Source organism: Crocodylus siamensis, chromosome 15, assembly GCF_052110815.1.
Source record: "Crocodylus siamensis isolate JL-2025a chromosome 15, ASM5211081v1, whole genome shotgun sequence".
NCBI lineage: Eukaryota > Metazoa > Chordata > Crocodylia > Crocodylidae > Crocodylus > Crocodylus siamensis.
In genome coordinates, this window is record NC_143409.1 from 2,282,056 (window position 1) to 2,296,056 (window position 14,001).

General features: G+C 61.8%; 1 protein-coding gene across 11 annotated transcripts in view; it reads left to right on the top strand.

The window, feature by feature from the left end:
- The first annotated feature begins 787 nt into the window (after positions 1-787).
- Positions 788-14,001, top strand: part of TLE3 (TLE family member 3, transcriptional corepressor) — a 29,278-nt gene continuing 16,064 nt past the window's right edge. For 2 of the 11 annotated variants that reach the window (XM_090029905.1, XM_090029907.1), the window contains exons 1-6: positions 788-1,097; positions 1,188-1,288; positions 1,394-1,457; positions 2,236-2,280; positions 10,422-10,484; positions 12,019-12,123. In XM_090029905.1, the coding sequence (XP_089886031.1) occupies positions 1,074-1,097; positions 1,188-1,288; positions 1,394-1,457; positions 2,236-2,280; positions 10,422-10,484; positions 12,019-12,123 (402 nt within the window). In that variant the 5' untranslated portion in view covers positions 788-1,073. The remainder of the gene's footprint in view (positions 1,098-1,187; positions 1,289-1,393; positions 1,458-2,235; positions 2,281-10,421; positions 10,485-12,018; positions 12,124-14,001) is intronic. The other 9 variants (XM_090029910.1, XM_090029911.1, XM_090029912.1 and 6 more) reach the window with 7 other exon arrangements.

Below are 14,001 nucleotides of genomic sequence, written 5' to 3' on the forward strand. Positions count from 1 at the left end.
CATTAACGCCGCCCCCAGCCCCCTCCCCAAGAAAGCCCCCCCGGAACCAACCGCCCATTAACGCGCCCCCATTAGCAATGCGGCCCCTCATTAAGGAAGCCCTCATGGACGGGTGGGGGAAGGGCCCCGAGCGCACGCGCAGGTTTAGGGACCCCAGGCAGCCCCATCGCGGGGGGTCACGCGTGGGGCGGGGGGAGCCTCTCCCCGGCTTGGCGGAGGCACCCCGCACTGCCGGGAAACCCTCCCGCGGGGGGGCGGGGGCGACACGCGTGGGGCTGGCTGCTTTGCAAGCCGGGTGGGGTGAAGCCCCCCCACGGGTGCAGCCGCAGACCCGGTTCGCGGGCGGCTCCCACGGGTGTCCGGGCACAGGGACCGGGAGCGGTGCCACGCGCGTCCGAGGACAGGGAGAGCAAGCGCACGTGCCCCGGAGGGCTCGGTAGTTCCCACGCGTGCCCTACCCGGGCGGGGGCAAGAGGGCCCGTCCCCACGCGTGTCCCGGGGGGGGTCGGCAGGCCCCACGCGCGCCCTTGCCCGGGCGGGGGGGAGGGGGCTCGGTCCCGGGGCGCGCGCCCCGGGTGGTCCCACGCGCGGCCGGGCTGGGAGGGGCGGGGCCCCACGCGCGGCGCTCGCCGCCTCCGCTACACGCGTTCCGACACCAGGTGGCATTGTGACGTCGCCCGCGCCGGCGCCCACTCGGCGGCCGAGCCGCCCCGCCCCACGTGGGGCCCCGCGCTCCCATTGGCCGGGCTGGGGGACGCCGCATCCTTTTTGTTCCCGGGGCTCCGCGGCGCGCTCGTCTCGCGCCCGCGCCGCCCCGCGCGCTGCAGCCCCGCGCGTGGAGCTCCCGCCCGCCCGCCCCGCGCCGCCCGCCGGAGCCGGAGCCCGAGCCGGAGCCGGAGCCCGAGCCGGAGGAGCGGGCTCGTGGGCAGCGCGGTGTGGGCGCGTCGCGCAGCGCGGGGCCGCCGCCGGCCGGAGGATGAGCGAGCCGGGCCCCGCCGCCGCCGCCCGCCCGCCCGGCTAGGCGCGCCCGCCGCCCCGCACCGGCTCCTTTGTTCCCGCGCCCGCAGCCTGCCATGTACCCGCAGGGCCGGCACCCGGTAAGGGGCACCCCCCCCCCGCGCCCAGCCGCGGGCTTCCCCCGCGCCGTGCCCTGCCCCGCTAACCCGGGCTCTCTCCCCCCGCCCCAGGCCCCCCACCAGCCCGGGCAGCCCGGCTTCAAGTTCACGGTGGCCGAGTCCTGCGACCGCATCAAGGATGAGTTCCAGTTCCTGCAGGCGCAGTATCACAGGTACCCCCCCCACGCGTGAAGCCCCCGCCCCGGCTCCGGGGGGCTGCCCCCACCTGCCGGGCAGCGCCCGGCCCCGCTCAGCCCCGCTCTCCGCCTCTCCCGCAGCCTCAAAGTGGAGTACGACAAGCTGGCCAACGAGAAGACCGAGATGCAGCGCCATTATGTTATGGTGAGAGCCGCGCTCCCCCCGCGGGGGCCGGGGGCGCGGGCGCGGGGCTGGGCTCCGCCGGCCGTGGGGCGCGGGGGACCCCTCCGCACAGCCCTGCGCCCCGCTCCCCTTTGTCCTTCCCGGGGCCCCTCCCTGGCCCCCCACCGGGCCCCTGGGGAGCCCCCGGCCGGCTCGGACCTCCGCCCCGCGCTGGGGGGCCGCGCTGGGGGGCTGCGGGCCTGAAGTCCGGGGGAGGCCGGACACCCCTGCGCTTCGGCGTGGGTCTGCACCGCGGAATAGCCCAGCGCCCGCTTCCCTGCGCTGTGCCGCTGCGGGGGGGTCGGGCAGGAAGAGGACCCCCGTGTCGCTGTTCTCCCTGCATTTCAAGGGAGGGGTCCTCCTGCATCCGGATTTGCCCGTGCCCATGCCTGGGAAGACCACGAGCGCTGCCCCCTTCCCTGGGCGCAGGCGGGGGGCGGGGGGCGAGTTGGGAGGTAACTTTCCGGGGGGGGAAGAGCCCGAGTGCAGCCGGTGGCTCCTCTAGCGGGACTCGTGTCCAGCGCGGGGGGTGGCTGCCGGGCTTTGTTTCTTTTGGGGAGAAAAGCAGAAATCAAAGCCTCCTGCGCCAGCCCGAGCGCTGCACACGGGCGGCGGTTTTGATTTGTCAAGTGTCCTCGGCGAGCGGGGGAAGTGGGGGGCCGGGATGCTTTCCTGGCACGGTTCCCTGCCAGCTCCAGTGACGGACCTTCTCTTTTCTTCTCTTCTCTTTTCTTTTCGTGTGTGCTTTGTTCCCCCCCAGTACTATGAAATGTCCTATGGGTTGAACATTGAAATGCACAAACAGGTAAGTGGGCTGAAGGAGGGGGGAACTGTGCTGTTTCCTCTCTCCCATCCCTCCCCCCCTCCCCTCCCCCAACCTGGGTCCCGATTCTGCTGAACCGGGTTGGAGCGGGTGGCTGAGGCTATGTTGGACCCCGATGGAAATCTCTTGTGCTTTGGGGAGGAATGTGGGTTTTTGTGTGTGGTTTTTTTCCCCTGGTAATTTGCTTGGGAGCGATGCAAGTAGCACGTTAAGTTCTGTGCTTGGATGAGCGTGCCTCGTGTGTGCGATTTTTAATTGCGAAATACTGGCAGCAAATGCATGGCATGGCATGCCGACTTTTTAATTATTTTTTATTATTATTATTATTAATAATAATATCATCATCAGTCCAACCTGCCTGCCTTTACGGTTGGAGGTGGGACCTTTCCAGCTCTTTATTGCACAGCTGCAAAACAAATGATCACCCAGGATCCGGTCTCCAGCGCCGGGTGACTCAGCCCCATGTTTTAGACCTTGCATCTGGAAAGTGAAGCAATGTTTGCAACTCCTCTTTTTTTTTTTTTTTCCCTGGGTCTGCCCTAATGTGTAACTTGCCTGAAGGGAAAACATGAAGGGCTGTAGCAGAATGTGATGTGCTGCCTTGATAAGATTAAAGCTAAAGGGCCTAAAGCCTGGGCACATGATGGTAAAACTTAAAGGAATGAAGTTATTATTGAGATGAAACCTGATTATTTGTGCTGCTGCTGCTGCTTACCGGTTTGAAAAGTAGTCCTAATTAAGAACTTAAGATAGATAGGAGTTGACATCGGCTTTTGCAATTCATGAGTTGCAACGGGGTTGACCTCAGTGTCTTTGTTAATAGCGGCGTAAATCCTATTGTCGCTATCCTGAGTAACAAAGTACTGCTAACAGATTGGAGCCCGGGATAATTTATGGAAATGCACAGCCGGCATGTGGCTTGCAATCTCTCCCTCTCTTTCTTTCTCACCTTGAGTTCAGACAGGCGGGCTTAGGTACACACTGGGATTTTAAACCAGAACAGAAGCCACTGATATACTGCAGCTTGGGGACGTTCCTGCCTCTCCAGACTTCTGCTTTTGTTTTTTCCTTTCTGTTGCTTCTGCTCTCGCCGTGCGGGGCAGTGATCCTGGCACCGAGGGGCCTGTTGCAGTGCGAGTTGGTGCGTGCTTTTCGGCGAGGGCTGTACAGGAGCTAGCACGGCTTTGCAGGGTCTCGGTCGGAGGCAGGGGTGGATGGGGCTGGCGTGGGGGCGAGCGGCTGGCACGTGCTGTCTGAAGGGTCTCGGATTTGCTACGTGCAGTGCGGCTCCCCCCCGTTGCAGCTAATAGGGGTGCGTGTATCGAGATGGAAATAGGCCCCGAAATGCTGGCGGAGGCACGCTGCTGCTTTCCCTTCCCCTGCCTGCGACCTCCCAGCTCGCTCCAGCATCCTGTTGCGGTACCTTAAAAGCTGGCTTTCAGGATGGGTCTGATGCTGGTACAACCGTCGGAGAGCTGGGAGGGGGGCAAGGGAAGGAGGCAGCGATGACATCTCGGTGGGATGCAGATCAGACGAGGCAGCGCAGGGAAATAAAGACCGCGCGCCCTTCTTGCTTCTGGCTAAGGGTGCTGCATGGGGCTCTTGGGAGGGTCTCAGAGTGGACCTTTAAAACCCTGCTGGCATCGCAAAGCAGGGCTGGGAGGGACCGGCGGGGGTGACATCTCGGTGCAAGCAGGATTCGGCCTGCCCAAGCCATCCCGGGCAGCCATCGCCCCTCAATGCTGCCCCAGCGGGGCGGCGTGGACGCGGGGCGCGTCGCGAGGCTGCACGGCAGCCTGTTCTCGTGGGTGGTTTTCGGGAGGAAGCGAGCGGTCCTCCGGCACGCCGTCTGTCGCGTGCAGGCGTCGGGATGCATCGATGCCGTTCTCCCCGCGGTTGCGACGTTTCCGGGCAGTTTCAGTGGCAGATGTCGCGGGCGCCACATCAGGAGGCACCGTTGCTGTTGCACGATTCCCCCCCCACCCTGGGATGTCTGGTGCTCTTGGGGCCAGCAGCCACGGGAAGAAAGGACTCCAGCTGCCGTTACGAGTCCCAGAGCTGGGCGAGGTGAGCCAGGATGATGGATTTGTCTGGGCGGACTTGGACGGGGCTGATCCTGCCTCAGGTGGGGGGTTGGACTGGGTGGGGATTTCGGCGGCCCCTTCCAGCCCCGCCGCGCTGAGCCGAGCCGGCGGGCGGGTTTAGTGCAAGGAGGCTTGGCGGCTGCCCCGGCTGCCAAGTCTGCACCAAAGAAATCCAACCGCTAATTGCAGCGCGGGGCCCGGTGCATCTGGTGGAGGGTGGCGAGTCCCGAGCAAACAAGTTCATCAGCTGACCTGTTTAGCGGTTGACTTGTGTTTTATCTGCACACAATCAAGTCGACTGGAGCGCCTGAATTATTCATGCAGTGTCCTGCCCTCCAGACTTGACTGCTTGTGATTACATCTGCCCGAGACAAACATTGATGGATACTTCATCTTTAAGCAAGAGGGGATTGTGTCTGTCTGCAGGCTTATATAACCCGCTCCGGCTCCTACCCCGCGCGAGCGGCGAGGGCCGCGCGCGCGTACGTGCATTTTACTGAAACGAGAAATCGAGGTAATTTCGTAAGTGACTCCGTAGGTGATACGCCAGGAATTATTTATGAAGCGACCGTCCTCGTCGTGGCGTATGCAGCAGTGAGATGCTCCTTTGGTCCAACGTGCGCTGCGTGGTGGACCGAGCGCTGTGTTTCAGAAGATTGAACTTGGCAGATGCCTGTTTTTTACTCGACTGGGATTTTTTTTTTATTATTATTACGATTATTATGAAGAAAAATTGCTGCCTAATTAGCTCTACCAAGGATTTGACCCCACCCCCTTTCCTGATTTCCTTTTCTTTAAAAATTTTCCCTCCCTTTTTCACACAGAATCGCATGCTTTCTAGATAACCTCATTGAACGGTTAATCCAGAAAAGCAAACGGCCGACCGGCCGCTGTTCAGAGATGAAACATTTGGAAGGAAAATCACCCTGGTTTCCACTTTGGGGTGGCAAAGAACTGCGCATCGGGATGGAAACGAAGGGCTTCAACTCTAACGCTTGGCTGCGGAGCAAGTTTAAATCATTCTGACACTTTTGGGAGAGAATCCTGCTTTTTCTAGAATAGTCCAAGAACACAATATACTTTCCTCGCTAGCTCGTTAACGAGGAGTGCCAGCAAATAACTTGCTAAAGGCTCCAAAAGCATCCGAGCACTTGCTCAGCAGGATCCTTTCTGATCTCTTAAGGTGGAAACAAACAGTTGCCGCGCACTGGGGAGACGTGGCAGGAATCCCTGCAGCCGTGTTTTGTTTTGGTTTTGTTTTTTTTAAATGGACCTGTTTGAACTTTTTATTCCCTAAAGTCGCCTCGTTTGCCTTCTGCTGTTGATTTTAATTCCATAACGACTGGTTGTGACCCCCCCCCCCCCACACACACACACCCACCCCCGCCCCGAATTTAATTCTCATCAGCAGAGCTCTCCACTTTGCTAATAATGATAGCAGCCGCAAATAGCTTTCAACATGCCATTGACAGCCTGGTTGGAGAGAGCACTTGAAACAGTGCTAGACAGCTGAAAGTACCCGTAATTGTCTACCGGAGTGAGAACCACACTGCTCAAGGGCCTTATTTTCATGTGCTTAAAGAGACAATATCCTGGTTTCAACAAATGTTTCTAGTGCCTCCCCGGGCAGGATTATTTACTTTCCCCTCCGTCCCCCTCTTTTTGATTGGGGATGTTTGTGGGGAGGGAAGGGAGAGCGAGCAACCCAAATCCTTGATTACTGAAGAGCAAATTTCTGTGAAATCAGCCCGCACCGGCGAGGAGAGGGTCGCTTTGCTGATGCCAGCGGACCTTGGAGGCTGGATGGGAGTCGGCGGGACGGTTTCCTAAGACGGACTCTTCCCGTGGGCGTCCCGGGCGGACCCGGGATCCGCGTCGGTGCCACGCTCCACCGCGGCCACCCCCGGGTCCTGGGCTTGGCGATGCGGCCTGGCTGCAGCGTGCGGGACCGGAGTGCGCGGTCGCGGCGGAGCCGAGACGATGCCCGGTTCGGGCTGGACCTACGTCAGCATCTCCGCACGGACGCGGATCCGGCCGGCGGCTCCCGCTGGCACCTCATCAACGCCGTTCGAGTCCGAGCGCGCCTCCCGCCCCTCTTGGCCTGGGCAGAGGGACCCCCCGGGAACGAACAAGCCCCGGCAGACGGGGGCAAAGCAGGGTTGTGCCTGCCTGGAAAGTTTGCCAGGAGCTTGGGACGGCGCAGCTTGGATGCTTGCTTTGCCATGCTCATGCCTCAGTTTTTGGGGGCCACGATTGCCTTTGCCGTGTGGCGTGACGGAGCTGGGAAGCGTGTTGGAGTCACGGGGGACTTTGGGAGCGGATGTGTAAGGCTCTTTTTCGGACGCGTGCCCATGAGACGCCGTGGAAAGGGCACGCCAGGGTTGTCCGTGGAGCGCCCGGGCAGGCTTTTACGACGGTGGAAGAGGCTGAATTTCGGAAACGAATGCATCTTTACCTTGTCGTCCGTGCTCTGTGCATTGAGAGCCCAAGGGGCAGCTGCCGCTGGGCACCATCGCCGCTGTCCAGAGCTGGCCCCGTATCCCGCAGCTCCCGCGGGCTGCTGGACGTGCCCCCGCCCCGGAGGGCTGCAGGCTCCTTCCAGCCACTTGAAGAGCGGGGCGAGTGATGGCTTTCCTTGCAACGCCCAGGATTTATAACTGGTGCCTTGGTGGTGAGCAGAGGGTTTCAGACCTGCCCGACTCTTGCCCTTGCCACGGAGCCGCGTGGATCGGGTTGTTGGATCGGCTGCCCCGCGTGAGCGCCCGTCTGCGCAGCTCCCTTGCACCCGGGTCGGATGGTCTGCGAGGCTCTTGCTGATGTTCGGTGCTCCAAGACCTCACTTCTGGGTTGTTTCCTCCCCGTCTTTCTCCTCCGAGGGGCCCCGGCTGTCCCAGAGCCGGCGTCCGTGGAGGACAGCCCCAGTGCAGCAGTTTGGGGCCTGCTCTCCTCCCTCCGGGGAGCCTTCAAGGGCTAGACTGCAGATCTAAAACCTGCTCCCTAGCAGAGAGAAGAGGAGGTGGAGCGCATGCTCGCAGATGTGGCCAGGCTGCAGCGGTCACCGGACCCTCCTTCCTGGGTGGGCGCAGCATTTGGGGGGTGGGTGAGCTCGGCCGTGCCGCCAGGGGCCTGCAGCTCTTTGGCCGGCGCGTCCGCGGGCAAGAGGCAGCTGCGGCTGGGCACCGCGAGGACACGAGACCGGGCACGACCCAGTCCATCGCAGGTCTTGCATGCTTGTGAGCATGGCATGATGGCAAAGCCCATGCGTCGCCCCCGGCAGACCCGCGGCCTTTCCGCCCGGCGCGAAGTGGCGAAGCCGAGCGGGTCGGCCGGCGGGAAGGCCCTGCCCTGGCGCGGGGAGGGCGGCGGGGATACCGCTTTTGCAGCCCGTTGCGGTCAAGCAAAGGTGCGATTTGCATAATGCTTGGAGGGGTTAGGTGGCTGGGGTTGCTGTGGCAACCGTGCGGGATGAATTGAGCTTTTCCTTGGCGGGCCTTGCCCGGTGGCCCTCGGGGGACAGCCCTGCCGCTCTGGGGACCTCGGTGAGCCGGGTCGCGCTGGCGGGCGGTGCAAGGCACGAGACCGTCCCCCCGCCCCCTCTCACATCCCCGCCTGGCCCCAGGGTGGTTGGATGTGCCGGGGGGGGGGGCCCGGGATTAAAGTGAGCAAATACTTGGAGGTGGCTGGATCAGACGGCCGCGGGAAAGCCCCCCACGGGGGTTTCTTTCTTTCCCAGAAGCAGGAGGCAAGCGGCTGTTTGCTGCCAGCCCCTGAGGTCGGTCCCTGTCTAGAAGTTTGGGCAAAACGTGGCTTTTTCAAGGGGGTCGCGGGGAGCTTCTCCCAGCGAAAGAGCGCAGGCATCGTTCCTCCAACATGGATGCAGCCTGCTCGAGCTTGGCGACTGCACGGCGGGTCTGAAACTTTGCATGGGGCTGACCCCAGGAATATGCCGGGGGCTTTTGCCGCTCGCGGGGGCCGTTCCGGCTGCAACGAGCCATCGTTTCTGCGTCATGTGAGGACCCGGCGAGCCAGGCGGGGGGCGGGAAGCCAGCGGAGAAGTAATCACACGGAAAAGAGCAATACGTTTAGCAGCGGTCGCATAAAGAATTCAATAGCCTTCATTTGGAGGCATGCATTTTTAATGGCGTTGTAGTTATATATAATTTGATCAATATGTCAATGCTAAAAGGGCCTCTAAAGAGGCTTACCCATCACGGGGCCGCTGGGGAGGTCGGCGGCGCCCGGGCCACGTGGTCAGCACCCGCAGGGCTGCAGAGAAACGCCGGCCCGGTCCGCGCCGGGTTCCCGTGCGAGGTGGCCGTCCGGCATCCCTGGGCTTGCTTTGTTGCGTGTGTCGCCGGACGCGTGGGGCTGTATTTCTGTGGCATCGCGCTACCCGCCGGGTCTGGGCTAGAGGCGATGGAGGCCCGAATTTAGCAGCTTTAGTTGCTTGTAGTTCAGTGGCTTCCTTGCTCCCAGAGCGCCCTCGTTCTTCCTCTCCCCGCCGTGAGCCTCCAGAGTTTGCAGAGTGACTCGGTTTCCCTGGGTGGCTCGCCGCTCGGGGGTGCTGGCCCCGGCCTCGTGTTTGCAGGCGGGAAAATGAAGCAACTTTTTTGAGGCTGCCAACTTAAAATAATCGGGCAGTGAGGTCCTCGGACTTTGGGCGCTGGGAGCGTCTCGTGCAACCGGGGCGGCGGGTGGGGGTCTTTTCGCAGCGTCGCTAATGGCTTGGGTACGGACGAATATGTGAGAAGCAAGGGGGCTTTGGGAGCGATACCTGTCTTACTGGACCGTCTGAATGCCTTTCCTCGGCGGCGAGGAGGCGGTGGGTGCACGAAAGCTCGTCTGGTCTCTCCTGGCTACAGAGATTGATGGCAGCAGTAGAAATACAAAATAGCGAGGCTAAAAAATAAATGCACGAGTGGCTTGTGTGCCTTTGCGAAGGCCGAAACGATCTGCAATTGCAGCTGTCGGGAACGTCTTGAGGGCAGTGCCCAGGTCGTCCCGTCCTCCTCTTCCCTTTCAGAGAGGGCTGCGGGGAGATGGCAGAGGTTTCCAGAGCCCGAGTCTGCCGCCGCGATCTTTGCTAGTCCCTTCATCGGCCGCCGGTCTGGTGCTTCAGCCTGAAGACGTGGTCCTCTTCATGGAGCATATAAGAATTGTATATTAAGAACACAGAAGAGGGCTGTGTCCTTGGCCGTCTCTCGCAATACGAGACGCAAGGCTCCCAACGCGTCATGAGCAGGCAGCGGGTTTAAAACGACCGGGGTGAAGTTCGCGTTCACCTGGAGTGAGCGTGTAGCCAGGTGCAAACGGACCGGACACGATCCTGGAGGACGAGGGGCACTGGCCGCTACTGCGCGTGGGTGTGAGGGGCACGGCCTCTGCATCAGACCGCCCGTGCTGGAGGCTGCAAGGGAGGGAGAAACGGGGGGCAAAGACCCGGGTGACTCCCTTTCCACACCCACGCTGTGCCACGGTCTGACCCTGTCCACGGCAGCTCTCGCGTCCACACGTGTTGCAGAGGCAGCTCCGTGCACACGAGCGTGTGATCCGCAACGCCACGATGTCGGAGCTGCTAGCTCCCTCGGCCTGCAGATCGGGGCCTCTCGCCGGTAGTGCGCAGGGCTGCGTGGGGGGGCAGGTTTGGGGTCAAAGAAGACCCGCAGAGAAACGTGACGTCCAGAGGAATCCCCTGAACGAGCTCAGTCCTGCTCCGACTCCTTTTCAGAGGGTTTCCCCGTCTTCATCACAGCTATAAAATGTGCACGCTAGTTCGTGTGTCCCGGTCTTATTTGCACCACTGAGTTGCTGGGGTGGGAAAACTTTGTGCTCAGGCCTGTTTAGACAACAAATGCATGTTCTCTTTCCGTGGGCTCCTTGTGTCCCGGGGCGGCTGCGGGTTGGGAGCGAGGGGCGCCGGTTGCACGGCAGGGCAGCATCGCGAATGATTTCTCTTTGCCCAGCGCTACCCCGCGGCCCTTGGGCGCTCGTTGCTTGTCCGCGCTTGCCGCTCACCGCTCTCGTCTTGTCCTCTTGCAGACGGAAATCGCGAAAAGGCTGAACACGATCCTGGCTCAGATCATGCCGTTCCTGTCGCAAGAGGTGAGCGCGCCTGCGGGCGAGGGGAGGGGGCTTCGTCCTGCCTGCGTGCGTGGCCTGTGGATGCGGAGGGCAGCGCCCTGGGAAGGCGGCGCGGGCAGCGCTGGCGTATGCCAGCTGGATGGTGCATGGCTGAGACCGGGGTCCGATGCAGCCTGGCGGGATGAGTGGAAACCGCGGGAGTCATTGGCGTGTTGCATGGCGGGGCGCCTGGGGCAGGTATTGCAGCGCCCGGGGTGCCGCGAGATCCTTCTAAGGGTGCCACGGGGAGGTGGGCGAACCCACCCCAGAGGCACAGGATAAACCCAGAGGGTTCAAGAACGAATCCAGAGCATCACGAACGCCCTGCCTTGCTGCGGGCCCTGAGTTTGTGCAGTGAGAAAATGGCTCTTGGGTCAAAAACCAAGTTGAAGGCTCAGAGGTGGCATTTTCCAAAGGGGATTTCAACCTTTTCAGACTCGAGGCCCTCCTCGGAAAACACCGGCTCTTTGTTTTCACTTGTTTTTGGACTATATGTGAATAATCGAGCTGGTCTTCTGGTGCAAAGGCCTCAGCAAGCCCACAGCAGCTTGAAATACTTTTCATAGAGTCCGGAAACGAGGGCTGGAGGGGAGCTCAGGAGGTCACATCTAGTGCAACCCCCCGCTCCAAGCAGGACCAGCCCCAACTACATCCTCCCAGCCAGGGCTCTGTCTAGACAGGTCTTGAAAACCTTCAAGGATGGAGGCTAGACGGTCACCTTGCTGGGGTGAGCTGGCTCCCAAGTGTCTTTCCTGCCTGGTGCAGAGGGGCCGGACCCGACAATCCCCCGAGGACCCTTCCAGCCCCTTGCAATCTATGAAAAAGGATGGAGACTCCTTCGCCTCTCTGGGGAGCCTGTCCCAGTGCTTTATCACCCCCCTCAGGAGAGTTCTTCCTAATACCCGACCTGCTGCAGCTTGCACCCACTGCTCCTGTTCTGCCCCCACTGAGACCAGCCAGCTCCATCCTCTGTGCAGCCCCCCGGCAGAGAGCAAAGGCCGCTGTTCGGTCCCCACCTCGGTCTCCTCTTCTGCAGGCTAAATCAGCCCCATGCCTTCCACCTCTCCTCAAATCCTGTGACCCAGCCCCAAAATCCTCTGCACTTCAACACTCTGGGGTCCTACTTGACACCGCTGGGTTTATCTTTGGACTCGTGTGTGCCCACCTGTTAGTGCTGGTTGTGCACCCCCTGAGAGGATCCCGAGACACCCCCGGGTGCTGCAGCAGCCAGGCTGGGAACCGCTGGTGGGAATGGACATCCCGGCTCGGCAGAGACGGGCAGCGCGCGGCCCCGCCAGGCACGGGGCAGACGTGGGCTCGCACCCAGTGCTCGCACCCCGCTCTGCGCTGGGTTGACCCAGTCCCGTGCTGTTGATGGCAGAGGGGCCCAGGCTTCGGATATGTCCAGCCTGGTCCCGGTCCCGCTCCCCTCCCTGCCTGGCCAGGGCTGCCCGGATGCAGCGGGACCTGACCGGAGCTGCTTTTCACTGTAATGGGGCTTGGTCCTTGTCCCCAGCACCAACAGCAGGTGGCCCAGGCTGTTGAGCGCGCCAAGCAGGTGACGATGACCGAGCTGAATGCTATCATCGGGGTACGTGGACTTCCCAATCTGCCTCTCACCGTGTGTATACCCCTTTTATTCCTATCATTTACCATGGCCAGAGGCAGCCCTGCACTTAGGTGGCTTGGAAGAAGAGCAGCTAGCACGAGGCCCGTGGGCTCCAGGCTGCCCCCGGCCGGGCGTGGGTGGAGGCAGGGAGGGCAGCGAGGGCCCTGATCCTGCATGCATCGTGCTCAGCCTGGCTGCTGATGGCACCGTGGGGGTGGAGAAACCGTTCTCGTCGCTGCGAAAGTTGAGCCACGGGGAGGGGGCAGCACGGGGTGACCCCGTGTCCCCCCCCCACCCAAAATATGAGCACTCGGCTCTGCAAATCTGGTACAAGGGGCACTCCGTTCTGCAAAGGGGCAAGGTGGGGACCCCTAAATGAGGATGGAGGGGGGTCTATCTAGCGGGCGTGGTGACGGGAGCCCTTCTTCCAGCTGCCTGAGAGCAGGGACGTCTCTGTTTGTATTGTTGCCGTGACGTGCTGTGGCCTGGGTGGAGTCGGTGATCCATGCATCGAGTTGCTCGCGCGAACCCCACGGCCCCTTTGAGTGGCGCACGCCCGAGTCTTTAAAAGACAAGCGGTCGTCTCGCCGCGACCGAGCAATGTCGCGTGGCGCGCTGGATGCAAGCTCTCCTCTGGGTGAAGTCCCGCAACAGGGCTGGGGAGGGTACCGTATTTCCTCGTGTACAACACGCCCTGGAGTAAAATACTGTCCGTGTTTCTCAACGAGGGGGAAACTAAAGATCGCTCCTTGTATTTAGTTGCTGAGCTGCAGCAGCGAGGGCGCTGAGTCTGCTCGCCGTGTCCGCCTCTCTTGTGGCAGAAACGGCTCTTACCGTATTATTTGGCATATCAGGCGCAGTCCAATTCCCAGCAGCTATTTTTGCACAACAGGTGCGTGTTGTATGTGGGGGAAAATACAGCATTGCTGATTCCGAATCCCAGCGGGACACGGAAGAGCTCAGTAGCGCGCCCCGTCCTGTCTGCAGAGACAGCAGTGATGAAGCGTGGCCAAGCCGGGCTCCTCCTCGTTTCCTTCCCAAACAGCCTGTCACCGTTGTCCCGTGACCTGTTCCCAGCCTGGTGTGAATGCGTGTGCACGTGTGGGTGTGCTCTGTGTCGCGGTTATCCGGCGCTTTGGGGGAACGAGCGGGAGTTGTGGGCTGAGCTACGTGCGCTGGGGGTGCGGCGCTGTGCCGGCTCCGCAGAAGCTGCTGCATGCCTGCGTGAAAATGTGGGGGAGAGGAAGAGGGCTGCTTTGAGCTGCTTCTCCATCCTGTCTGGGGGCACCGGGCAGGGCAGGGTGGGTTTTGATGCCCCCCGGACGAGCGGTGCGTGTGCGGCCTCTTGGCCGTCGCCTTGCAGCCCCTCTGTCGTGGAGCCCGGGGTGGTTGGGGTCTAGCGCTGGCAGCGATCGGGTGACTGGAAATGTAACGCGAGCGGTGAACCGTGAAATCGGGGAACAAAGGCACGGAGCGCCGTGTGCATAATCCAATTAAAAGCCCTCGGCCTCCACCACCGGTCTCGCCGGTGTCGGGGAAGCTCTCCCACCCTGCACGACCCCAGGCATCCCTGCGGTGCGGCGTCCGTGGGTCTGGGCATCTCCAGCCGGCTCGGCCCTTGGTTCGGGGAGCACAGCGTGGCTGCAAGAGCCAGAACAGCCCGCGGGCGCCGAGCCGAGGGGCTGAGCACCCTCCGCTTAGGTTTGTTGCTGGTTCCTGGGAGTCGGAGAGAAGCTGCTGAGCCCTGCTGTAGCTGCACTGGCTCCCACTTGGGGCTTCTTGGACGTATTTTTTGGCCTCTTTAGGTCAAAATGCAGAGCTGTGAATGTTGGCGCTGGTGGCTTTGCACGAGCTGAGCCGGACCTAGAGGCTTTCCCGGGACGGGGAATT